The 27355-nt window shown below is 37.5% G+C and overlaps 1 protein-coding gene across 1 annotated transcript in view; it reads left to right on the forward strand.

Moving 5' to 3' along the window:
- The window catches only part of sdk1a (sidekick cell adhesion molecule 1a), a 397596-nt gene that overhangs the window by 158121 nt on the left and 212120 nt on the right, over positions 1-27355 (forward strand). Inside the window, 3 exon segments of the mRNA XM_051103029.1 lie at positions 16772-16931; positions 20586-20692; positions 22937-23084. Of these exon segments, the coding sequence (XP_050958986.1) occupies positions 16772-16931; positions 20586-20692; positions 22937-23084 (415 nt within the window).

The raw sequence follows: 27355 nt of genomic DNA on the forward strand, positions 1-27355 counted from the left end.
TAAACTTTTTGTTTGTCACTGTGCCAAGTGGCCTTTCAGTCAGTAGTGAAATATTGAAATTGCTGTAAGGCTATACTTTATTTTGAGGTCCATGCACTTGTGAAAAATACTGTTGAACTGCAGCCTGTGTCTTATTCTTTCTTAGTGTTTCACTCTTAGGCCTAACAAAGAATTAATTGTTTCTCACAGCAGTGAGAATGGAGAGCAATTGTTTGAAAAAACCTAGTAATCTCATGTTTTCCTCTTCTGGAGGTTCAAAAGACATCACAACAATTTCTCAAATTGTGCTAAAATTTGCAATCAAACGCTTGAAAGCTCAGTATGAATTCGTTTTTCATCCAAATGGTTGAAAACATTTTATCCTCTAAATCTTCCAAGACCAAATTATCTGGACTTTGTCACATTCATGTTTTACTTTGTGTTAACAATTGAGTTTTTTTTATATAATGTCGCAGAAAATGTTGAGGAAACATCTCTTATGGACCATTGAGACACTACTAAGTACTCCATTAAAAAGTTAATTTTCTTTACCCAAATATGCAAATTCTGTTATCAATTAATCCACACCTTATATTCATGTTCAGAAAACAAATAAAGGTATAAACTGCACCCATTATGCAAAATCCACTTTGGATTTTGGACATAAATGTATGCTGGCAGTACGTGAACACAACCACCCTACAATGCTAAAAATCCACCGACTCCTTATTTTTTAATCTCCATTAAACCGAATCAGGCTGCATTTACACTAGTGCATGTTCATTTTAAAACGCATAACTTTATGCGTTACACCTGTCATTTACACTACTCCGGCATTTTTGACCCACGAAAACTGAGACTTTTGAAAACGCTGCAGACCCCATTTTAGTTTGAAAACTCTAAAAACGTATACAATTTCTTATCAATTTAATAAAGGTTTAACAAAAATGACATGTTTAGGGCCCTATGAAATGTTTTATTTTTTCTCACCATATGTTTTATTGTTATCAAATTCTGTGTTTTAGCATGTCTAATTATTTGAATGCATACTTAATGTATTCACATTTATTCTTAAAATACCCTCATAAAAGCAGTGTGACGTCACATTGTTTAGGCTCCGCCCACGTCCGATGATTGACAGTCCTGCATTGCCGTAGTTTTTACTCTTAGCAAGTTGTGTTGGGCTGTACGCTGTTCTCCATTTTCTCCGCGCTTGAGCAGCTGTAAGGTCAACAATGTCTCGTGAACAATTCAGATGTTCTGTGTTTGGATGTAAGACTGAACAGAAGGGTCTTGAGGACACAGTAGATTACTTTTATTTTTCAAGGTAATGCCCCTCAAAATCTACCTAAATATGTTTATGTCTGCGCAAATCATTTTATTACAGACTGCTCTGTGAGCTTCATGTTGTTGTAGTGCTTAGCTAACGTTTTAACCGTATTTGTGTGTATTGTGCCAGCAAACACGTCCTCCCTGCGCTCGAGTCAGTCGCAGATGACAGGTCAGTGTGGCACGAGTTCTGTAGCATTGTACTGTTTCGTCCCATTTTCGGTGTGTTTGGCCTCTTATGTGCGCGGCTGAAGGCCGGTTCTCTTGTTTTCAGTCAAGTTGTTTCTACAGACTGTTTATTGCTGTGGGTATGCGAAGCAGAGATGCATGGGCTACGCCCTCTTCTGAAGACGGTGAAGGAATATGCAGCTCATATGCATTTAAAGTGATACACACCAAAACGGCTCTTTTTTAGACACGCCTGAAAAATGACATTTTCTTCATGCTGTAATAAATGATCTGTGGGGTATTTTGAGCTAAAACTTCACAGACACATTCTGGGGACACCCAAGACCAATATTACATCTTGTAAAAAGGGGCATAGTAGGTGCCCTTTAATAAAACCTGATAGATTACTGTTCCTCCATCGAAAGTTAATTTTACCAAAACTTTGCGGGGCTTTGCAAAGGATCAATTGCTAGTTGAGGAGCTGTTTTGCATGTCATTTATCATAGTGTTTATCTGATCAAGCTCACTCAGCTCATCAAATCAGAGTTGATGAACTTGGTTCCTCTAGTGAACGAGATCCTTCACATCCCAGAGTGAGTATTGAGGGTGAATCTCAGTGTTTCTCTCTGTCCATCTGTGTTGGACTCTGAGTGTTAGTCTCCACAGTGATGTGTAGACAGGGTTGATTGCTCCCTGTCTGGCCTGTCAGACAGTGTCAGGCAGAGGAATGATCATCCTGTGCCATCCAGCCAAGAAAAGCCTTTAACTTTCACTCTACATGCGGAACCAAGCTTACTGCACTGATTTTTAGATTAAAAGTTTCTACCTTTGAAGATAAGGCTTTAATTGGTATTCTTAAAGAGAATCATGCTTTCGTTTATCGTTTCAGGAGCAATTATTGTTAATTTAATCGTGATCTCACATTAAGATGGAATTAAACCTCACAGTTCAACTGTTATTCCAATAGAAATCATTAAAAACTACATTAGTTTCTGATGAAATTCTGAAGGAAATATGATGCTTGACAATGCAAGTTAATTGTTTTTTTTAGCACATTTCTGAATGGTTGTGTTTGGTTGTCAGGGTGTTAATAAGGTATTCTTAGTGGTTTTTAACAAATTGCAATGTGGATGCTAGGGTGTTCTGGGTGGTTGGCAGGGTCTTCATATGTTACAAAAACATGGTTTTCAACTAAAAACTGAAATTTGTATATGTTCTAGCCATTAATTAACATGAAAATGACATTTTGAGAGCCTGAAAATGCAAACGTTTAGCTGAAAAGTGTTCAAAAGTGTAGCACTGGAGGGATGGTGGTACTCACACTGTCTATAACGTCACCAAGGCTCGCCCCAATCGGTCTGACGGGGGCGCTATAGTGATCAAAAGTACAAAATCGCTGACAGTATTTTCGGGTATTTTGGACACATATGTTTGCTAACTAGTCCTAGGTTTTTCGCCAAAACGGAGCCAAAACACTGCAGGAAGATTCTCCATATTTCAAAAATGAACTTTGAGCACCTATCAGAAATGGATAACGGAGGTTGTTCGGAATTAAACCTGTTTGGGCCTGAAATGATTGTGTATTGTGTGGTTTTTCACACATACACACAATATTCGTCCTCCTTATTCCAAACAATTTTGACTCTAGAACCACTGCTGTCAATCAAATTGTTTGTTAAATGATTGAGAAGATGTAAGAAACATACTTTCGCGAACTAGTCCTAGGTTTTTTCTTCTGAAAAAAAAACTCCAGTACAATTCTCTGGACTGTCTAGGTCAATAATTATCAAAAAAATGTTGAAATTTACTCTTTGGAAAGCGATAACGGGGTTATTTAAAAAAGGGGCCTGTCCAAATATACCCAAAAGCCTATAAAGCCTAAACGAAAACTCAAAACTTCACGAAATCTAATGACCACATGCGACAGGTGATTTTAAACAAGCATGTAACGTTTGAGGAAGATCGGACCATCATATTTCTATGGTAAATTACCTTGATTTGCCAAAAATGCTTTTTTAAATCATTGATTCAGGTTGCTAAATAATATGTAATGTCTTCATATGTGCTTAAATGCCTTAAAGCACTGAACCCCAGTTATCGCTGCTTGCAGCCATAAATTTATTTATTTATTTTGTGGCATTTTTCGACGACAGGACAGTGGAGATATGACAGGAAGTGAGTGGGAGGGATCAGGAAAGGTCCACAAGGCAAGATTCGATCTCGGGACACCCGAAGTGCAATTACACCATATGTCAGCGCACTGCCCACAAGGCTATCGGCGCCAACAGCAGCTATATATTTCTTGGTGGTTGGCAGACTGTTTCGAACTGGTCTTTAACTGGTCTGGGTGGTTGCTAAGGTGTTGCTAGGTGGTCACTAAGGTGTTCTTGGAGTGTTTCAGCATGTTGCTATACGGTTTCAAGTTTGTTTCTAGTTGATTTCTACAGTTTTGTCAGCGGTTTTAGCATGATCTCTGTAGTTTATAGGATTTGGGTGGTTGCTAGGGTGTTGCTAAGTGACCACTAAGGTTTTCTTAGAGCTAGGGTTGTTAGGGTATTTCTAAGTGGTCTCAAAAGTGTTGTTTTACTCTATGGTGTCTTGGGATGTGGTTGTTGCTAAGGTGTTGGGTTGACACAAAGATTTTCTTCAAGTGTTTTTTAATCACATTACTGTATGGTTGCTAGGGTGTCCTGAGTGATTGGAAGGGTGTTTCTAAAAAGTGTTCTCATTGGTTTTACTGTATGGTTTCTTGGGACTTGGTGGTTGCTAAGGCATTACTAGGTTGTCACTAAGGTGTTCTTAGAGTGTTTTTAATCATGTTGTTGTATGGTTGCTAGGTTATCTTGGGTGATTGTCAGCAGTTTTAAGCATGCTCCTATATAGTTACAAGGCTGGATGGTTGCTAAAGTGTTGCTAGATGGTCACTATTTTTAGTTTTTGCCGTTTGCTTTATGGTTGCTAGGGTGTCTTTGGTGGTTGATTGACTGTTGCTAAGGTGATTTAAGTCATTTTAGCACATTGCTGCATGGTTGCGTGTTGTTTTCAAGTTTGAGCAATAGCAATAACGACACTTTCCCTAGCATACACCACTTATTAAAAACATTTAACCCTGTTCTTGAGTTGAAATCTTACATTTCCTGTCATTATCACTGTAATTTGCAAAGTTTGATGCCTTGTGCACCAATATGCAGTTGACTGTTAACTAACTCCACATGCATGTTTCTTCATGTGTTGATGTATCATATCTTGTCAAGCGCCTGTGCTCTCAGGTTCAAAGCCCTGGCTAGCGCTTTGATTCACAGTCAGCTCATCAAATGGATGGTAATGAGCTAGTTTTGCCCACTCTGATTGTCAGTGTGTGGGCTTTACTCCCCCAGACAGACTGACAGATAAAAAGCAGGCTAGTGCTCCCAGGAGCCCTTTTAAAGGTAATTGAGTTAAGAGTCAGAAGGCAGGCCCGTATTTCCTATGGAGTGCAGAAGTAACCAGCATCGGGAGGCTGTTAGCTCCTTATCTGACGTTACAAATGATTGCAGAGGGTCCTTGATTTGACAAGGAATGCAAAGTAAGCTTGGTTTTCATGGCTGGTGGGATATTTGAGGTAGTTGTAGTGTTGTGACAATAGGAAAAAAATTCAATGGGCAATACAATTACCAGTTAAATTTAGTATTTTAGATTTACTGAATGTTTGTTTTCTGCCTATTTTTAGATTCTAAAAAGCTTTTGTCATCATCTATCTCTAATTCAAAGGACTAGAGTTAGATTACAGTAAAAGGATATAACTCCTCAAGAGTTCTATTTATTGAGGAATTCTTCATCTCAAAATGAATAGTTATCTGTATTTCGTAGCATACAGTGTAAAATTGTGTGTAAAGTTACTGGCTAAAATTTTAGTCATATTAAAGAAACAAAGGAATATATTAAGGCTGTGTAGCTTCGCAGCGAGTTTGATTGACAGGCGATCTGACCAATCATAACGCCGCATCAGCCATTTTGTCTGACAAACAAACTAGACTGGAGATGGATTAACGCTGGTGGACTTTAAAAATTGTGTGTATTAATGTCTTTCCGGGGTTGAAACAAGATACCTTATGATGTTCTTTGTGTTTCATGTTTGTGCTATAACTACAGCATTCTGTCACGCCACATTAAAAAAAACTGAAAACGGTATTTATTGTTGGAATTTTTTTACAAAATGACAAAATTTTAAAGCTGAGACTTTTATACCGGAAATAACCTGCTCCATCTTGTCTTTCACTGTGTGAAAACATATTGTGTGATGTCAGAGCGCCATGGCTTGTCGGACATAGAAACATTAACGAAGGGGGCTAGTCTTTGCGAAGAGTGGCAAATGAATTCTGCAACTAAAAAAAGACTCCCGAAAAAGTCAGGTATTGACAACTGCATTTACAGAAAATGTATGCAGTGTTTACAGAACCAAACCGAACAACTAGTTGTTAATGACATATTTAAATGTGTATCAGAGTTATGTCTTATCTGTATGTACAGTACACAAAAATCACAATGTGTGTTTCCAGTGTCTCAATAGTGTTGCCAGATCTTGCTAGAAAACAAACCCTTACTAAACTCCATAGTAAAATCCAACTTTGTCTTGAAAATAAGCCACATACCAAAGAATATTGACCTGCACCTGGCTATTTTATTAACTCTGGGCCTAAACAACAAGCCTGAAGATGCTTAATATACATGGCGTATAAAAAGTGGACATGGACATCAAAAGTGTGCTCTGCAAAGTAGTGGTTGAGTTTAAGAGTAAGATCTGTTTCGTGCACATACAAAATAATAATTATAAAACGGATAGTTTCGGTCCTTGATTCTGATTGGTTGAGCCACGTTTGAAGCTGTTGTTAATTACTGTACAAACCTACACCTTTGTTTACTTCTGAGTGTTGCTTGCCAACCCCTTTTTGCAACCACAACAGTTTCTGAGGAACTACATTGTTTGGTGGAAGAATATTGTTTTTACTAATATCATTACACGTTATTTGCTCTGTTTTATGTTGTGAAACCTTACTACGTATATGGAATGACCATTTTATAAAATCAATAACCCCCGTAAAGCCATGGTTTACAGTGAATTTATAACAGCTAAGGGGGTTTTACAATGCGCCTTAGCATTTTTAAATTCACTGTAAACCACAATTTTACGGGGCTTATTGCTTTTTTATGAAAATGGTTAGTTCTGGTCCTTGATTCTGATTGGTTGAGCCATGTTTGAAGCTGTTGTAAATCACTGTACAAATATATCGACAAGTTTCATACACCCCATGAGGCCTTGCGTCAAAAGTGGGAGCGTTTTCCCGTTCATAGTAAACAAGCGGGACGTGACACTCATTCATTCAACAGTAGACAGAAGTGATGGGCAAATGAAACCTTGTGAAGCACCGAGACTTTCCTCTTGACTGTTTCAGGAAAAGATTCAAAGCTTCTAGAGTGTCGAAAACTGCACAATCTAATGGTTAGTAAAAAATAAAGCAAACAAAAGACTAAAGCTCCGTCGGAAGAAGCATTTACCACAATTTCCATAGATCGGCCCATGTTATATGCACAAATAAAAGCCTAACTGTGTGTGTGTTTGTTTGTTGAATTTCTGACTCTGATAAATTAATTTACCCATTGAACAGTGCCATTAAATGCCAGTACGAATATCAATATGATGAAATAGAAGAATAATGTACACATATATTAATTGCATATGGCATACATTTATTTTTCCTGAAATAATTTGCATTATTCATATTACTTGTATGACTGGGTATTTAAAAATGTAATTATTAAATAAAGTCCCAATGAAAATGGACTCGCAAAGTAAGATCTGGGGGTCGAACATTAGGACACACAAAGTGAATCGCGCACATGACTGGACAGAAAGTGAGGCTTCTACAAAAGGGATTTCTACATTAACAAGCCTCGAATCAAGGCTTCATCTGGCATGCCCTTTAACACAAGCTCTGATGTCTCGGTTCAAATGTCATTTCACTAGTTAACAGTCATTCCAGATTTAGCGATCCAAACTTGCTAATGATGTGGGAACACAAATTCGAAAAGCATATGTTGTCTATAAGAACGTAATGACATCTCTCATAAAGGTGTGCATCTTTACAAAGTGAACAATGGTCTAAAAAACACTTAGCCTCTTCGCTAATTAGCACACAAAATACCATTGGTATACTATGTCCGCAGTATCACCGGAAGTTGTACCCACGTTCTTTCTTACAGTAGCGCCCTCCGGAAACTTGTTTACTGGATTCCTTTATTTACTTCTGAATGTTGCTTGGCAACCACTTTGTTGCATTACTACATTGTTTGGTGGAAGAATACGGTTTTTACTAATATGTATGTTGAGAAACTCCACTTCACGTCGTGCCTAACAATGCCCCTTAGCTGTTATAAATTCACTGTAAACCACAGCTTCTTGGGGCTTAGCGCTTTATTAAACCATATTTAAATGCCATTGTCACTCTTGAAGCTACAGTGTACATGGCCAAAAAGCAATGAGCGTTTTGTCTGTTCATCGTGTCAGTATGTTGTCTGAAAAATTTTAAGAACATAATAGACAGGAGCAGTTGTAGACTGTGTACTTAATACAAAAGTTAGAGTTAAAAAAGTTAGAACATAGTCATACAGATTTTTTCCCCTTGGATTTTCTGGGGATTTTTGCATCATCCCTCTGTCGGGTTTGCATTCCTGTTTGAAAATTTAGGAAAAAATTAGGAAAGCAGCAGCAGCTAATGAAAAAGCAAGGGGTCGGTTTCATCAACGTAGCCCATCGGGCCTGGAGGAGGTCTGTTACATCCACTTTTAGCCAAGCTGTCTGCTGTCGGAACATTTCATCTTTGATAATAATCCCAACAAATTGAATTTCCTTCTTGGTCTCTGCTTATGCATTCCTGCAGTCGTCTTGCAGTGGTACGGTCCACTGGAGAGGCAGAATGCTGATGAGCCCCACACTGCCACTCCAGCTTCATGCACAGACAAATGGAAAGTGAAGGCTCCATTGAGCACACCTGGCAAAATAGGAAAGGTGGAGTAGACGGGAAAAGACGCCCGCACACTACCTGTCTAACAGGCATCTGCCAGGGACCCGCAGCAGATGGGAAGGGTCTTTCTCAAGACGTAGCACACTTAAAGAGGCTTCGTCTGCCTGAAACTACATCAAAATCCTGCCTTTATCTGATTCACCATTATTACGCTCATTAATAGTGTTCATTTTGAATTTGATGGAGAGGTGTTTGCAAATGGTGTATCGTTATGACATTGATAAGCAGAAGAGGATGTTTTCATTTCCTTACCGGGTGGTGAAGAGCTGATTTGGTGCAGTTGTACTTGTTTCTTTTCCTCCCCTTGCTATTTTTTGTCTGCTTGATTTGATCCTATCTGAATGAGAATTTGTAGAGGACTCGTTGGTATTCACAAGGACAGCTGTTCCCACAGCATATCAAACAGAGCGAGTCTCAAGAGCAACGTACAGTCATTGTGAATTCTTCTCTGGAAGTTTCGGTGGGAATACCTATGGCACTTATGCTAACACAATCAAGATGCTTTTTGGCCTTTTTCATCAAGATGGACAATGTTAGTTGCAAACATATGATAGCCCATCATGATGAGTGTGTATTTTTGTCAGTGACAGATTTTCCTTGTGTACACTGCTGATATTCCCCTCATTTGGTCGCTGAAGAAATGTGAGTGCAGATTGTATGTTTACACCATATTTTGATCCTGAGGTGTAATCATGCAACACATTGATTTAGAGGGGGCAAATTTTAGAATTGAGTAGCTTTTTATTTGTCCACTTAGGTTAGAGAGGATTCATGCTGTAGGCTGAAATTTAGTTAAACTGTAAATGTAAATTTTTACTACTGTAAATGTGCCATAGCAGCTCAGTTTAAGATTGTCACCGTGTACTAGGTTTTTGAGTGTGATTTGGTTGTCTAAATATATATTTTTCTTGTATATTGCTATAAATGAGTTACATTTGTATTGAATAGAATATGTATAGCATATACACTACCAGTCAAAAGTTTTCGAACTGTAAAATTTTTAATGTTTTTTAAAGAAGTAAAATTGTTTTCTATTTGAATATATTTTAAAATACAATTTATTCCTGTGATGTTAGAGCTGAATTTTTAGCATCATTACTCCAGTCACATGATCCTTCAGAAATCATTCTAATATTCTGATTTGCTGCTCGAAAAAAAGTGTATTATTATTATTATTATTATTATTATTATGTTGAAAACAGTTAAGTAGAATTTTTTAAGGTTTCTTTGATGAATAGAAAGTTCAGAAGAACAGCATTTATCTGTAATAGAAATCTTCTTTAACATTATACATGTCTAATTCATCACTTTTGATCAATTTAAAGCATCCTTGCTAAATAAAAGTATTAATTTCTAAAACAATTATTCTGACTTCAAGCTTTTAAATGGTATAGTGTATAATGTTACAAAAGCTTTTTATTTAAGATAAATGCTGAGCTTTGGATATTTCTATTCATCAAAAAATGTACTCAACTGTTTTAAATATTGATGATGATGATAATAATAATAATAAATGTTTCTTGAACAGCAAATCAGCATATTGAATGATTTCTGAAAAATCATGTGACACTGAAGACTGGAGTAATGATGCTGAACATTCAGCTTTGCATAACAGGAATAAATTATATTTTAAAGTGTATCAAAAATATATATATATTCTTTTAAATTTCAAAATATTACTGTTTTTACTGTGTTTGATCACATAAATGCAGCCTTGATGAGAATAAGAGACATCTTAAGCATTAAAATAAAGAAAACATTAAAAAACCTTACCAACCAGTCTTTATAAATATATATATGTGAATGATAATACACTGCGAATTATTTTAAGTTCCCTTTACTTATTTCTTATTTTTGTTTAATTTATTTCATTACTGACTCTTTACTTGTCTTGTAAAAACTTAAATCATCATTGTTTAAATGATACTGAATACTTGATAGCTTTTTAAATAAAGGAAAATGATTAGTAGTGTAATACTGTTTTCTGTGGTATTGAGATTGCAATTAAGAGACATGAAAGTCCACTAATGTTTGTATTAAATGTTGCTGTTATGCCAATTAGAATATAGTGATTATATTTAAAGGGGTCATAAACTGCTTTTGTTTATTATTATGTTATACTGTTCTCTGAGTGCCACTTATAATGTTATCAAGATTTGAACATCAAAAACATCATAATTTAGCAGTAATTGACTGTTTTCTGTTCTGTTTTGACCCCCCTCACCAAAACACTCTGTTTGAAAAGGCGTGATGGATTGTAGACGCCCACTGCTATGATTGGCTAACAGTTGTGTATGTTCGACAGCCTACATGCTTCACAGATGGACACTGCTGTGATTTAGGTCAAAAACTCATAAATATTCAGTACATATTAAACAATCTGTAATAACAGACGAAGCAGTGGTGACCTTGTAATAAAAACACTTACTTACGTTTGTGTGGTGTGACATTACAGTTGGATTTCTGAAAATCCTGTATTGATTTGTAACTTGTTTGTAAATGAATCTTCAGTAAAATGAAGTGAACAAAGAACCAAGGTCTTATATAAAGTTCATGAATAAAATTCAACAAATAAAGTTCAACAAGTAAAGTTAAACAAAAAATAAAGTTCAACAAGTTTATCGTTTGTGTAGACCTGCGTTTGTCTCTCTCGTTATTTACACTACATGCTTGAATTGGTGGGCGGGGCTAAACAGGCAGTGATGTAGAAGCAGGCCCGATCTTCTTCTGCGGAGGCAGAGTTTAGCCACACTATTACATCATAAAGTGGCACATTCCTCAACCTGTTGTTTTGGCTGACTTCAATCTGTCAAAAAAGTTTTAAGTTCTGAAACTTACAGGACGTTTTTATAGCAATGACCTCTAATATGTCAACAGATCAAGGGAATTTTGATTTCACAGTTCATGATCCCTTTAAATCATTTTTGCAGTGTGATTTCCATCAGTCGTCTTGTTGCAGTCTGTAGGAAACTTAGGAAATTGTAAATATTAGAGTATGTCTGCATAGTACATCAAGCTCTTCTCTTTCAAAAGAGCAATCAAAATCCTGCTTTTTGTAAAATGTCCCTTTCAGAATCTAAAGTTGACTGATCTAAAATTAAAAATGCATATCCTCTCTCATCTTCTCAGCATCAAATAAGAATAAGAAACACAATGAGTGAGAGCCGAATCAAGCTGTCAAAGAAGAGCTCTTAGCTAAGTAGGAGAAACACGTACAATGAAAAATGGATGGATGCTAACGGCTGGAAACTTTCTAACAAGGTGCTCCTCGCCCCAGTGAGGACGATTAAACTTGGGTGCGCTGTTTCCTCGCCACTCTTATTGTTTTTTTATATTTACAGCCAACCATAAGGCTACTAACATTTTACAGGTTTTATGTCGGTGCTGGAGGAATGAAATAAGAGGCGTGTCAAATCTGGCACGTCCTTCAATGTTTGCAGTGAATGAAAAGATAGAACAACACAAGCAGGCGTCTGTTTTTGAACTCCTGAAGGGAGTCTGGTGTCCACGCATGTCACATATGAGAATCAGAGTTCCTGCCAGTGTCTTTATGCTGAGGCAAAAATAACTGTGGGGTTCAGTGTTTCCTAACGCTTGGTTAAATGCCATGTGGTGATGGTTTGCACTCTTTCGATTTAGGAGATTTAAATGCCTTAGAGGTAAGCAGGTGTCTGCTTGTAGACATGACTTCCCTCTGAGATGTACAACGGTAGAGACAGAGAGGAGGGAAGAGGAGGATGAACGTCAATTTGACTGAACATTTCATTGCTGGCGCAGTCAGAGATTAATCTTAGAATGATTATCCATGATTAGCATTGAGTGTTTGCTTTAATTACTACAGCTCTTGATTGCTGCAAACCCTCAAGCTTAAGAAAACATTTTTTGTGTTGTATTATTGAGTTGAATTTGAATGTTTTGCAAGGAAAGGAGGCCAGTTATGACGTGTCTGCCTCTTTTAATAAGACCTAGAGTGATACTGAGAACTTCCACTGATCGTCACTCCATTCATATTGCTACAACCACAAGCTAGTGTAGCCGCAACTTATGGACACTTTACACATTTCCGGGGCTGTCAGAAGTGTTGAACAGAAACATTTTACAACGTTTGGTGTAGGGTCTTGTTGTAGTTTCCGGATTTATATATATATATATATATATATATATATTTTCAATGATCTAGTTATTTTCTTACAACCACTTTCTATCTGTGAAACTCAACAATCTTGAACTACACATTAGAACTATATTCTTTGGTTTTACACCTTGAGATGGATGAATAAAGGAATTTGGCCTTTGTTTTCCTCATATTTATAAGTCATGGCTGGACAATACTCCTAGTCACTCTGGTGTGCTAAAAGATATGTAAATATGAATGGGAATATACTTTGGAGATATTTTACTCATAGGAATTTCTAGGGGTGCCAATAATTGTGGCCAACATGCATTGGGAAAAAAACATTTCATAATGTGAGTTTTCCCACTGAGTTTTCCCCACTGATTTTTTTATTTTATTTTATTTAATGAAAGATCAAAAAGATAAACGATGCAGATTTATTTTCATAGCCACATTTGCTCATATTTACCCAGGGTGCCAATATTATTGGAGGGCACTGTGTATATATATTTAACGACCAAACCCCAGTATGAAAATCCTAAATTTTCTTTTGCAATGTATATTCCTGAAATGCTTATAGACCAATTTGGAGTAGACATCACAGTTATGCCACCTGCAGCTGTGCACGCATTGTGGTGGCAGAAAAACACTGGTAACAAGTGGAGGGAAATGGGTAAAATTCATGGAATAAGAGAAAAAATGTATTGTTGTGCCTTTGGATGTCAAAATTGGAATGCAAATCATTTCATAGAATAGTGTCGTCAAAGACGCTATTTGAAGCTAAACGCAGATGTTTAAACGGACAGACTAATGGATGAAACCTGCTATTATTACACTACTTTTAAAGCATGTATGTGACCCTGGATGACAAAACCAGTCTTAAGTCGCTGGGGTATATTTGTAGCAATAGCCAAAAATACATTGTATTGGTCAAAATTATTGATTTTTCTTTTATGCCAAAAATCATTAGGTATTAAGATCATGTTCCATGAAGATTTTCTACCGCAAATATATCAAAACTTAATTTTTGGTTAGTAATGTGCTTTGCTAAGTACTTAATTTGGACAAATTTAAAAGAGATTTTCTCAATATTTTGATTTTTTTGCACCCTTAGATTCCAGATTTTCAAATAGTTTTTACTGGAACATCGGCCAAATATTGCCCTATCCTAACAAACCATACATCAATGGAAAGCTTATTTATTCAGCTTTCATGTAATGTATCAATGTCAATTTCGAAAAATGACTGGTTTTGTGGTCCAGGGTCACATATTTTATATAAACAATTTGTCTACATAATTCACATATGAAGAGTTTATTTGCAAAAACAGATACATTTTCATTTATTTTAAGAAATCATACTGCAGTTGGGTTGTTTTGATTAAGTAATAATAACTTAAATACAGGTTACAACTTACAAAATTAAAGTTCATTGAAAGTATAGGTTTTTTTATATATACTAAAAGTTTGTTTATAGCAAAAGCAGATAACTCCACATTTTAAGATTCAGAAACCACTTGTTTAATCTTTGTAATCTTATCAGCAGACAATGCAGATGCCTGACAAGCTTTTTTGTGGTGATCATAGACTGTATGGTTGTGATTATACCCAATACAGGGAGCAGTTCTTCCCTTGCCATTGTAACATGCTGCTTCAGCAAGGTTCTGTAAAAAAGTTTCAGCTTTTATTTTCCTTTTACACCCTGAAGATATCATAGGTTCATCAAGTTCATCGAAATCCACCCTCGATCACTTTTGGTCAGCTTTGATGAAACTCTTCTCGACTAGTGCATCTTTTCAAAGTGACTTGTCACCTGACCTGAATACAGGGAGCTGATTCGCTAAAATCGGCTTCTGTTTACAAACAACAAGGGCGCTGGTCAGCTTCTGCAGTAAAACGTGAGCTCGTGATGCCTTGAAAGTGGACAACACCAGCTTTTTTTGATACGTGTTTAGGGTTCAGATTGTGCTGTGTTTGGAGAATAATGCACGGCACTCTTTTTTTTAATGCCGTTTATCGGATTTTGCAAATAAACTCTTTATATGCATATTGTATTACAGTTATACCATGAAACACTATTTAAACCTGTAACATCTTATATCCTGTAACCTACTTTTTCCTCACAATTCTGACTTTTTTCATCCACAAATGCAACTTTGTATCCCGTAGTTCTGACTTTCTAACAATAGCAAGTCAATTCTGAGGAAACAAAAAAACAGAAGTATGGGATATAAACTCATGATTCTGAGCCAAGGGGAAAACAGAGAATTCTGAGTAGATTTTTCTCATCAGAATTGAGATATGATCTCGGAATTGCGAGAATAAAGTTAGAATTTTATGAACTCAAAATATAAACTCAAATTTATTAATTTATACCATGGTTTCCGTAGACTGCTTTTTGAAAACCATGCCACCAGATAAGCTCCGCCCACAAAAACCATCATCACTGTTTGCAAATACCGAATTGCTTTTTTTAATTTCACATTTAAGCAACATAGGAACTCTTGAAACTCGGATTGTTCTAAACTTTGCTAGTTGAGAAATTCTGTGGCTGGACCTCATTAAAGTTGAATTGAATTTCCATGAGCTAAAGGATCTCAACTCCCCTAAAAAAAACAGCTCCAGGATGAAACGTGATTGGCAGCAGGTCCGCCAATAAATTTTAACTGTAGCGCCAAAAAACCGAGCAAATCTACTTCCACACATGTTTTTTTTCATTTTGTGTCCTCCATTCTGGAGAGACGACTATGGTAAACCTATAAAACAGCCATAAAGCAATGCCCATCTTTCCTCGCCCCCCACGCTGGTCACTCTCAGATATTTCTCAATCGCTCTGACCTCAAGGACACTATGTCTCTCTCAGCTGTCACCTGAGTCTCACCGGCCCTTGGACTCCATCGCCTTCTTTCACTCCGTTCATTCCATTTTTACAGGCCTCATTGATATGCTCCACAGCAGCTCGGCTGCATCTGTCTACATTCTCCACCATGTGCTCTACAGCAGGTTTGTGACCCCTTGACATTTCGTCCGTTTAACTGAAACACAGCAATTCAGGAGCCTGTACATGAGCTTAACGTGCCTGGATGTAGATATATAAATGCAAACGGAGTCAATTTAGAAAACTTGCAACTGGATGTTTTTTCTCAACAAATTCATTTGCATTAATTGCTACGTCCAGTACAGAAATCTGTAGTAGCCAAGGTTTTAAAAAACCCTCATTAATATCTCTCAGCACTGCAAAGCTTTGCTTTTCTAATCAGTATCTTTAGCTTGTTTACTGGCATAACATACAGTAATAACATCTCTTATATTAAGTTGTATTTCTTAGTACACTGACAAATATTTTTATTTGTTGTATGCATAAATCTAACTGCTGTATATTTAGTGAGGTTTATGCCTAAAATTAGAAGGGATTTTGCCAGGGGGGGTGAGAAAAATACACTTATTTGCATTTGCAAAATGCTTTTAAATAAAATAAGCTTCTCAAATGAATCTTCCTGATGTTTAGATTATGCTTTTGTCTTGTTTTCCAGTAAAAAAAAAATTATACGTAAAATGCAGCGAGTGAGACACACTTCTCTCGCTTACATATTTCAGATGGTAAATACACTGTTTAAAAGAGCCATTGCACGGCGCAATTGATTTGTCTGAGCTTTAGGGGGAAACACGACGCCGCCGCTGACAGAAGTCAGATTCACTGCACCCAGGTGTCCTGGCTCTAAGTCGTCTTTTTTTTTTTTTCAAATCAAAGCTCGGAGCCTTGCTCTTGTGAAGTGTGGCGAAATCCGCAGATGGAGGATTTAAAAGGTTTGCCGCTGACTGTCTTTGGTTCTCCGGCGCTGTGAGGTGTCATGAAAGATTTCTCTGCCTTTGTAGAAACATGTTGCGATAACCTTTGCGTGATTGCCTCTGTTTGTTTGCTCACTCTGAGGAATGGGCATAAATAGGCGTCTCTATCATCTTGAATTTCCGTGAAGTTTACAGCTCTGGTTGATGTAAATTGAGGAACCAGTGATGATTCTGCATATTGACTTCATCTTTGATGGTACATGCCGGGTGAGGGTAGCATTACGGCGAACTGGTGCCTTTTCTAACTGTGCCTCTTTCATGTCCGCCTGCAGGTGATGTGGCCCCCTACTTCAAAACGGAGCCGGGACCTCCGGAGATCCACCTAGAAGGGAACCGTCTGGTCATGACCTGCCTGGCGGAGGGCAGCTGGCCTCTGGAGTTCAAATGGATGCTCAACAACACAGATATCACAGCCTTCTCTCCTGAGTACAAGTGAGTGCCAGCTTTCATCTTAAGGCTTTCTGGAGATGAAGTCCAGCTCAGAACTGTCTCAAGGTTACAACGAGAGAGAACAGCAGAGGCTCACGGTTAATATAAGAGACAAAAAGTCTAATATTAATCCCGCCTGCAGCTTTTCTTCTGTACAAGCTGCACATTTATTCACTGTCTGTGGCAGGTATATTAAATTTGTTCAAAACATGACCGTTAACCCTTAGAATAATATTCTTATTCTGCTGTTGTCTTTTATTGACCCGCTTGAGGAATCTTTCTCATTACTTAAATAATGTTTAGTTTTTAATGAAAGCAGCTTTTGTATTTAAAAAAAAAGTGTTGAATGTTTCAGATGTTTCCAGTGGGAAAGTAATGTTCAAAACAACTGAAGCTCTAGAAATTACTACAGAAAATAATTTTCTTAAGCTCATAGAATCTAATCATCAAAAAATCATGGTGGGAGAGGTGTTCAGAAGAATTTAACCCCCTCAAAATATGAAGCTTGTGTTTTTGTTAAAGCGCTTACTTTTGTTCTTCCGTACGAAGGTTGTACTTCAACTCTTTTTCTCAAAATAGATTTATTTTTATTTTTTTCTTTGTCAAATGAAGGTCACATTAAAACTGGCTTGGAAACTTTAAAACAGGCCTTCATTTATTTTTGATACGGCTGCATTTCCAAAGCCAGTTATGGATTGTATTGTTTTGTCTTTGTGCTACATGTTCAGTATTAAAATATGAAAATACCAGTTTTAATTGTGTAATACTGTAAACAAAAGAGAGAAATCATGAAAGTCAATGTGAAAATTAAAGTCAAGGAATATTTTACAGACTGATGAAACTGAAATTGCGACTTTCTCTTCCCCTCAATTGTGATGTAGAGGAGTGAAATGCCTTCTCAAACAAAAGAGTCTAGGACGGGACTTGATTTTGTCCGTTAGGAATTGACTGGATTGTAGAAGGTGTTATTAGTTGGGTTTCCATGTGCAAAACTGGAATATCGCATTAAAAGTTTAGTGAATAAACACAGTTTCCAGTCAATGAGTCAAAGAGAACAAAATTGTCAATTCCTGATAAGCTGGCACTTTTCATATATAATTTTAATAAATAATAAATTACTTGTGCCTCAAGGTGAGCAAACGAAGGTTGGAGAGGTGAGTGCCTGCTGTTTGGAAGCACAGTCGTGTAAGACAGTTCTGGGATGCATCTAAAGAAGAAGTTCACTTCCAGAACAAAAATTTACATATAATGTACTCACCCCCTTGTCATCCAAGATGTTCATGTCTTTCTTTCTTCAGCCGTAAAGAAATTATGTTTTTTGAGGGAAACATTTCTGGATTTTTCTCCATATAATCGACTGATATGGTTGCCCCGAGTTTGAACTCCCAAATACAGTTTAAGGCTATGTTCACGCTTGGTGTCTTTTTTGAAACTGTCAGCGTCTGTTTTACATTATAATCCATTATAATCCCATGTTTTCAAAAAAGTCCTGAGCGTTGTTTTAAACACAACCGCCGGTGTCTTTTTCTGCAGTTCAGCGTCTTTTCAAGTTGAAAAAAGTTCAGCTTTTCTGAAACGCCCTACGTCAAGCACCTTTTCAACAGCTGACCAACAGTAGCCATAACAACAAGAACAACAAGAAAAATGGAGAAGGTGCCGGTAGATAGACTTTTATTTTATTGTTGTGAACCAACATTCTACTCCCCGTTAATTTCAAAAACCAACACACGGCTCCTTGTGGGCAGCACGTCGTCATGATTGCCGTTGCGCTTCAGGCGTCCCTTTTTCGAGTCCCGGCTCGCAGACCCCGCCCCTCTCCCACTTCACTTCCTGTCTAAATACTCTCCTATCAAATAAAGGGCAAAAATGCAAAAAAATAAAACACAAGCGCAAGAGCGAGCTTCCTCTTTTCTCAACATACTGTTGCAGCTGTTGTTATAGCAACAAAAGACGCCTTCGGCTGCAACACTGGCAGATTTTTTGTTTTTTTGTTTTTACTAAAAAACCGCTCTCGTCAACTTTGTCTTGTCAAAAAAGACACCAAGTGTGAACATAGCCTAAATGCAGCTTCAAACTATCCCAAATGCGGTTGTAAATGGTCCCAGCCGAGGAAGAAGCGTCTTATCTAATGAAACGATCTGTTATTTTCATAAAAATTTTAGTTTTTCGAAATATGGCATTGCCATCACATGTTTCTGATGCAATACTTTAAAAATTCACGATGCGTATAAAACAGGGAGATGGAAAAATAGACATTGTTTGCTAATTGCTGTGATCCTTTAACGTGGTGTAGTGAAAAAAAAGCCCAGAACTGAGAAAATCCCCCCTAAAAAAGTTGTCTAAATTGTCTTATTAGAGGTGGGACTATTATTCTAGCTGTATGAATGTTTAAATGATTCTCCTTTAAATACATTCTCATGTTAAATCTGTTGAAGCAGTTTTATGAAGCAATTTTAATGTTTATTTTAATGCAATGCCTTCCCCCATAGACTTCCATTGCGATGGGATTACTGTCGACACAGTTCTTGTTTGCTTTTACAAACCGAGAGACGAATCGACATTATTTTCTGTGACAGATGCTGTCGACGGAGCTTATCTTGTATTGAACCTGGAACGTGCCTTTAATCAAGAATGAAATTGCTAGAAGTGCATTCAGATAATTTTTAATTAAGTTTTTTTTTCTTTCGAGAGAGAGAGAGATTTCTTTCAGTTTATGCAGTAGTACATTTAATCAACAATATAATTTCCTAGTTGAGGTCTCTCCATGCCTTATGTTTAATTTCTCAGTAATGATAGCCTCTTAGCCTGACCTTTTTTAATCAGCGTACTGCCTCTGTAGCACTCAGCATTTCCTCAGACGTGTGGAGTGTTAAAGCTGCTGAAGAATTGGCCCTACGGGTTCCTTCTGTCTTAATAGAAGAGTCTGCAGCGCTGCCCAGCTCTCTTCAGAGACGAATAATGCTTTCATTCGTTACCTGAAGTGCACTGCCGACACCTGATTCACAGTTAATGTCAAATTTTACATTAGACGTTTTGATTTATCTTTCATTCAGGAGTCGTATACATGCTAAAGTAGGCGTTTCGCGCCTTCCCGTTTTGTCCATCTATAGAACTGGTTTGCTCTAATTGGTATTGCTTTTCTCATTATCTTTCATCACCTAAACAGCACGCTCAGAGCTGCCGCGGTATTGCTATTGAGTTGCCGTGATGGAAGAATACCACCACTGAGATGCTCGAACCCACCGGATGGCATTTTCAGAGACGTAAACAGATTCGGCTAAGTAGTGAGCAACAGCGCATTAGTCATGTATTCAGCGTATTCGGAAATGCCAACGGATTTTAATGCCCCGGCGTTCGCCACCTCTGCTTTTGGTCAAAATAGCCTTTTGGCTGAAATCTGTTATTCGTCATCATGGCTGGGCATGGAGAGGAGTTCCTGTGTGCCGTTTCGTTCATGCTAATGTGCGAGCTGGCGAAAAAGTATAGTCGTGACTGCGAGGGTGAACCTTTTAAACCCAACCTTTCTAAATGGGAACACATTTGAGTCAAAAATCCTTGAATTTGTTGGCAAATAGCAGGGAGCTGTTGTTTTTCTTGCCTTTTTTTTTTATCATCTTAGGATGTGAATTAAAGTTGTTGATTTTGTTTCTCTCTTAGGTACACCATCTCCTCTCTCCAGCGCTCCAATATGGGTGTTTATCAGTGTGTGGTGAGAAACAGGATGGGCGCTCTGCTTCAGAGGAGAGCCGAGATACAAGTGGCATGTGAGTTGATGTAGTAGATCAGATCAGAGCTTTGAATTTTATTCTGTTTCTGTTCTATGATATTGTATGACAGTTCAGTAGTTTGAGGTTTGTATTGCTACAATTTAAAATAACTGTTTTCTATTTTTTATATATTTTAAAATGCAATGTATTCTTGTGATGACAAAGCTGAATTTTCAGCATCATTACTCCAGTCTTCAGTGTCACATGATCCTTCAGAATCAGGATTCTTGGATGAATAGAAAGTTCAAAAGAACAGCATTTATCGGAAATATTTTCCAACATGATAAATGCATTCACTCTCACTTTTAATCAGTTTTGTGCATCCTTGCATAAAAGAATTAATTCTAAAAGTATAAAAGTATTCATTCTTTTCAAAAAATAATCTACTGAGCCCAAACATTTTAACGGTAGTATATATATTTATATATATCATACTTTTATGGTGCTTTTGCATCCTTGCTGAAGCTTGAAAGCTCCTTATTGTAGTAAATGCATGGGGAAGAGGCAAAAAGCATATTCTCTTCTTTGCACTTAATGTGAAGACCTGAGTGATACCTCTTAAAGGTTCCCTGGTATGCTTTGAATAAGGCAGGATTTACACTGAATGAGGAAGATGGCTGTGGTAGAAAGGCTTGGACCTTGACTTTAAGCATTTAATACATGCTCTAAAGGTGCACATTGACCCAGACTGACTGTTCCAGACACCAACATTTCAGCTCAGAAAAAATTTCAGCCGTGATGGAGTTATCACAAAATAGGCCATGTTCATGCTAGTGACAATATGAGAAATAATTACTGTAAGATCATCTTAAATAACATCTTTCTCCAAACCAAACCAGCAGACAAGATTGGTTGTTAGATGAAGCGTGTAATTACAGCAACATAGTCTTTTTAAAGGGATAGTTCACCCAAAAATAAAAATTCTGTCATTAATTACTTACACTCATCTTGTTCCAAATCCGACCTTTGTATATCTTCGAAACACAAATTAAGATATTTTTAATGAAATCTGAGAGCTTTCTGACCCTGCATAGACAGCAACGCTCACTTCAGAAGGAAAGACGATGCATAAAGAGCCGGGGGGTAAAAGCTTTTTGAGAGTTTTTTGATTTTAAGATCAAGGTAAATTTACCTTATTTTGTTTTCTGGGAAACATGTAAGTTTCTTCTGAAGCTTCTGAAGGGCAGTACTAAATGAAAGAAATATGATATTTAGGCAAAAATGTAGACATCTTCATTCTGTTCAAAAGTTTTCACCCCCTTTCTCTTAATGCATTGCGTTTCCTTCTGAAGCATCAGTGAGTGTTTGAACCTACTGTAATAGTTAGACAGTCACTGTTGGAAAGGGTTCAAATACACAAAAATGCTGGAAAACCAAAGAATTTGTGGGACCTGAAGGATTTTTCTGAAGAACAGCGGGCAGTTTAACTGTTCAGAACAAACAAGGGACTCATTAACAACTATCACTAAAAAACAAAACAAAACGAACAAACAAACTAAAAAAAAAACAGCTGTGGATAATTCAGGTAACAACAAAATATTCATTAAGTGTATATAAACTTTTGAACGGGGTCAACTATTATTTTCTCTTGTGAATTATATGTAAACGTTTTTTATGTGAAATATCTTATTCAGGTCAGTACTAAATAAAAAATAACATGGATTTTTTATGATCCCTCTTAGTTTGGTAAAATAATTAACATTTTGCAGATTCTGTATGAAAACTTTTGACTTCAATTGTATATTATGTGTTATATGTTTTAAAAAAGTGAATTCCGAATGGTTTGAACAATCTGAGAAGTGGGCGAGGTACCATTATAAACATAATTTCTCTTTCGTGCTTATTAATTAGGTGAAGCAACATTCACACAGTAGTTCTAACTGTGTTTCTAAAAATCTGACAGGTCAGTGCAAGTTCAGCCAGTTTAGGAATATTGTTTACTGGCTGCAGTTGTTTTTGGCTTTTAAAAACAGAAATAAGAACTTTTAAACGTCTTAAATCGATGTGAAAACTGCACCACTGGAATTATGTCACCAAATTCACAGCACAATGTGCTAAACATTCTTTTGTTCTGCATGGTGATGCAATCTTGTGGCGCTGTGCACCATGAATAAATGTTTCTGATTGAATACCTCTGCAGTTTGTACCCAAAAGCTTCCTGAATGTATCATCAGGGTTGCTTTGTTTTCGTGTTTTGTTCTCCTATGTTTGTTTATAAGATCCCTGGCTTTCTTCTCACAGATATGGGCGACTTTATCGACAATGACCAAAGAAAGACGGTGACACAGGGCCGGGCCGCCATCTTAAACTCCCCAGCGGTCAGTTGCTTCCCGCGGCCACAGGTGACATGGTTCAGGGATGGCTACAAGATCATTCCCAGCAACAGAGTGTAAGTAGAGCTTAATTGCTTGTCTAATCTTTAAACCTGAACGCCTGCTCATTAGGAAAGTTCTGGGTGACCCAGCAAAGGTCCCCATGGCTTTGGGTTCACATAAGAGATGTAATTACCTTCAGTGTTCCCGCTTAATCCCTCCGGGCATCCATTTAAGGCGAGCCGCACTGGAAAATGTTGGGAAAAAACAGAGAGACACTTCAGCCAGTGATGCAGAAGACGTGGATACTGTGCACGGCTTTCTTTGAGAGTGTGCGTGAGTGTTTTTCTCCCACTGCCTTGTCACAGAAGTGCAATTAATGCCTGTTCTCGGCCCTTCTTTAATCTTGCTACGGTAGTTCTTCATTGCCTTTTTCTAATTAGCAGCTCACCCAGGCTGAGATCGACGAGGCTGATCCGTTTCGCCGTTATCAGTCAAGTGTCTTTCATTCCGACGAGACCCAAATAAAACTCCACCACTGAGACACATCTAATGACTCACCTTTCACTCCACGCATACAGCGGTGGGCCCATTTGAGAATTGCATTTGATTTCGGCAGAAGGTGTAATTGAAAAGTAAGCAGGCTAACGCAGGTAAATTTAGAAATAGACTCCAGGTAGTAATGATTTGCATTCGTTCCGTTTGGCTTCGGGCCTGGATTGATTAGTTAGGTCGACGTTCAGGCAGTTTTTTGTTTTTTTCAATAAAAACACTCCAAGTGAGCTGCAGAACTGTGGCAGTGGTTCTGAGATTCCATTTACAGCTGGAATTATTATCCGTCTCGTTGATCCGATCACGTATGGACGACCAATCACCATGTGTGATCCAATCAGTCACGCCTCATAAGTGCATAGGACCAAATCACATTTGTTGTGTAAACGCTAATCTATCATGAACAGTTTGCCCTGCCCATTAAGGCTTTTAACTTGATGTTTCTTGAGCAGCAAATCAGCATATCAAAATGATTTTTGAACGATCATGTGACACTGAAGCTTGGCTAATGATGCTAAAAATTCAGCTTTGTCATCACATTTACATTTTTTGTTACATTTACATATTTAAATTTTAAAATACATCTTGCAGTCAATTCTGTATCCGCTCGAACGGAACCGCTTTCAAACGCTCCTTTGTGTTTTTTGTGTGTGTGCTCTGTTTTCAAATTCCAAAACCAGAAGTGTCTATTTACATATTTTTCTAGCGCTGAGTGTTGTAGCCGATCACAGGCACCTCTGTTAAAAACAATGGCCAATCAGAGGTGTTTACTGCAGGTTAGTCAGAATCCGCTATTCACGTTGAAAAGGTCACGTTTGAACTTCGTCTATGTCCTTCGGTTCAAAAATGTAGTGTAGGACGAGAAACTAATTTTCTCCTCCAACTTCAAAATCGACCGGCATCATTGTTTTATCTTTTTTTGTAAAGGGCTTTCGACTTTTTTGCAAGTTTGCTTTGTAAAACTGGGTCGGTACTGATTACCTAATACGTGAGGTTGAGCTAGTGCGAGACGAGCATTTGTGGTTAACCCTTAAATGCATACCCCAGGTCTTGGGTTGTCATTTACTACCCTCTCCCTCCTTCATTTTTTTAAATTTGACATCAGCTTTCTTAATACGCCTTAATCTATTCATTATGAACAATAAAACAAGAACAAAATGATAAAACATAAAAGAATGTCTGTTTTCTGATTCATTTTGTGTAAAAAGCGCATGGGGTCGCTAGAGACCCGAGGTGTGTAATAGCGTAAATATATTTTTCGTGAGAAAAAATGCAGATATCTGATGACTAAACACATGCAACTCACCTTTAGTTCTCGAGGTGGCACTGTTTGATAGACAGTAATGACGTGATGTTTCACTCGTAATTATCGCAGACATAAAACAAAAGAATATCATCAGAAAAATTTGAATTGGTTTGAATGGCTTTACTGCAGAGCAGTTACTGTATGCAATAATATATTTGATGGTGGATGTGGTGAATAAGCTGCCAGCGATCAAAATAATGATTTTAAAGTCTTTGAAAACAATAGTTTTGCGAATATTGTTGAGATCACGAATATGAGCCAAATGTACTGTGGAAGTGTGCTCTGACGATAACGGTGATGTTAAAATCATCAGCTCAAACTGAACTCTAAGTTTTGAAAGGTAACGAAATATGCTTTATTTTATTTTTCTGTAATTGTTGTTAAAATATCAAGAAAGTGTTTTGCTATTGCAGCAGTTAGAGATTCATCCGTGCTGGATATATAGGTCCGGGTCGCTCAAGACCCGTATACGTAATAACGATTGGTGAAACAGTCATGCATTTAAGGGTTAAAAAGTAGATTTTAGTTTAGAAAATGATCGATCCTTTCGCTAGATAAGACCCTTATTTGGAGTGACTTAGACTTTATAAGCACAGTTTATGATACCATTGTTTCTGGAATTTGTTCGTGGTGTGAAATATTTTATTTAAATGTAATTTCAAGAAACAGTTACACAGATTGCAATACTTTCCCAATGAACTGTAATTGCATGTCTGGAAATTGCTGCAGGGCCAGCAAGTGAACTGACTTGCTTTAAAAGAACTTTCTGAAAAGTGAAAAACCGTCGACATGAAAAAAACAACTCCCAAATCAACAGATTTTGAACATATGTAGTTTTGCGCATGTAACTCGTGTTCTTCTGAAGTGAAATTGTGCGTTTGATTGAAAGACATGTTGGAAGGTGGATATATATGGGCTGTTCGTAGATGTAGTTAAGGCGGTTGGCTACATGCCAGCTCAATAATTGGACTGGTGCTCTCCTGCCAGTGCTTTGACAGAATATTGCATCATGACAGAAAGCAGGGGCACATACATAAAATCAATATGCCACTGCTGACAATGTTCACTGCTGCATATATGCAACCAAGGGAATCTGTACCTTTGGGAGCCTGGCGGTCTTCCCAGACAGCACTGCTGTTGCTTTGACCCTGTACGCAGCCCAGCTGGTGTCTGCGGCATCCGGACTCGAACCCAGAAGCTCACCCAGCCCAGAGGATGGTCGAGTAATATCAAGCAATCATACATCCAGCCAAGCCCATTAGCGCACTATTGGATGTGATGTCACATCCTTAATTGTTCTGTGGCAGCGGCTGAAGCAATGCAATCAGCTTAGCCATTTAAACTGGCACTATGTGTTACTGGGCAAAATCCCCAGGATGGACTTTGGGAAATTGGGCTGTACTTCATAAGCACTTGACTGGCACGGTCATTACATTAACTGCCCTTGTAGGATCAAAGTTTATCTGTGTGCTAGGATCTACGGCCCTGATTCAATATTAACATGGATGAACATGCTGCGGCATAAATCTGTTTGTGAGTCTCGTAAGATGTTTCCTTCACAGAACTGATAAATGCAGCTTTGCAAAACACTAATGTCCTCTACGAAAAGTGGAGTGGAGGAAAATAATGGTTCTTTGTTGAGATGCCCTCGTCAAAGCTTAATATGCTCAGTACAAACATATAAACTACTTCAATCAATGGCAATTTATTAGTCAAGAGGTACCCCAAAAAACAACATTGTTGCATTGATAATTTAAATAATGATACCATCATGGACTGCGGTTTGCTCTGGAGATTCTGAGTGGTCATCCAGCAGACTATTTATGTCATGTTTGTCTTTTTTTGCATTTCATCAAAGTGATGCATACTAGATTTTCAACACTAAAATATACAGTGGCCCATTAAAGTATTATGGCAGTATGAGTAAAAATAATAGTGTAAGAGTCTGTTAGAGTAAGACCCGGGGCAAGATGACCGTCGCGCCTTTCCTCCTTCTCAGCACTTTTGATAAATGGCTTGGCTACACTATTTTTGTCAGTTCTTATGAAATTCAACATTTGTGGGATTTAGTCATTTGAAACAGTTATTGATCTAATTTTATGTCTGTGGAAAATAGTGATCTGTGACAATGTGTTATGTTTAATATCAAAGTTTTATGTGCCTGTTTGTTAATGATGGACATATTAGCACATCAATGGAGTAAAAATTATAGTTTTTGTTTGAAGTGAAATGTTATGATTTCCATGATGTGGAAAAAGCAGATGGAATCACAGAATCCAGAACTAAAAATGAAATTTACTGTATAACGTGAAATGTCACAGAATTTGCCAATTTGGGATGAATAAATCAAAAGTAGGTCAGTACATCTCTAGAGCTGCTCTGAAAGTCACTTCATAAGAATTTTATATTTTCTTTTGAGAAGAACTATCGTCATATCTTATGCAAACAGAAACTTAAAGGTCTTCACAGCAGCCTGTCAAAATAAAAGTT

This window comes from Labeo rohita, chromosome 3, assembly GCF_022985175.1.
Source record: "Labeo rohita strain BAU-BD-2019 chromosome 3, IGBB_LRoh.1.0, whole genome shotgun sequence".
NCBI classification, from domain to species: Eukaryota; Metazoa; Chordata; class Actinopteri; order Cypriniformes; family Cyprinidae; genus Labeo; species Labeo rohita.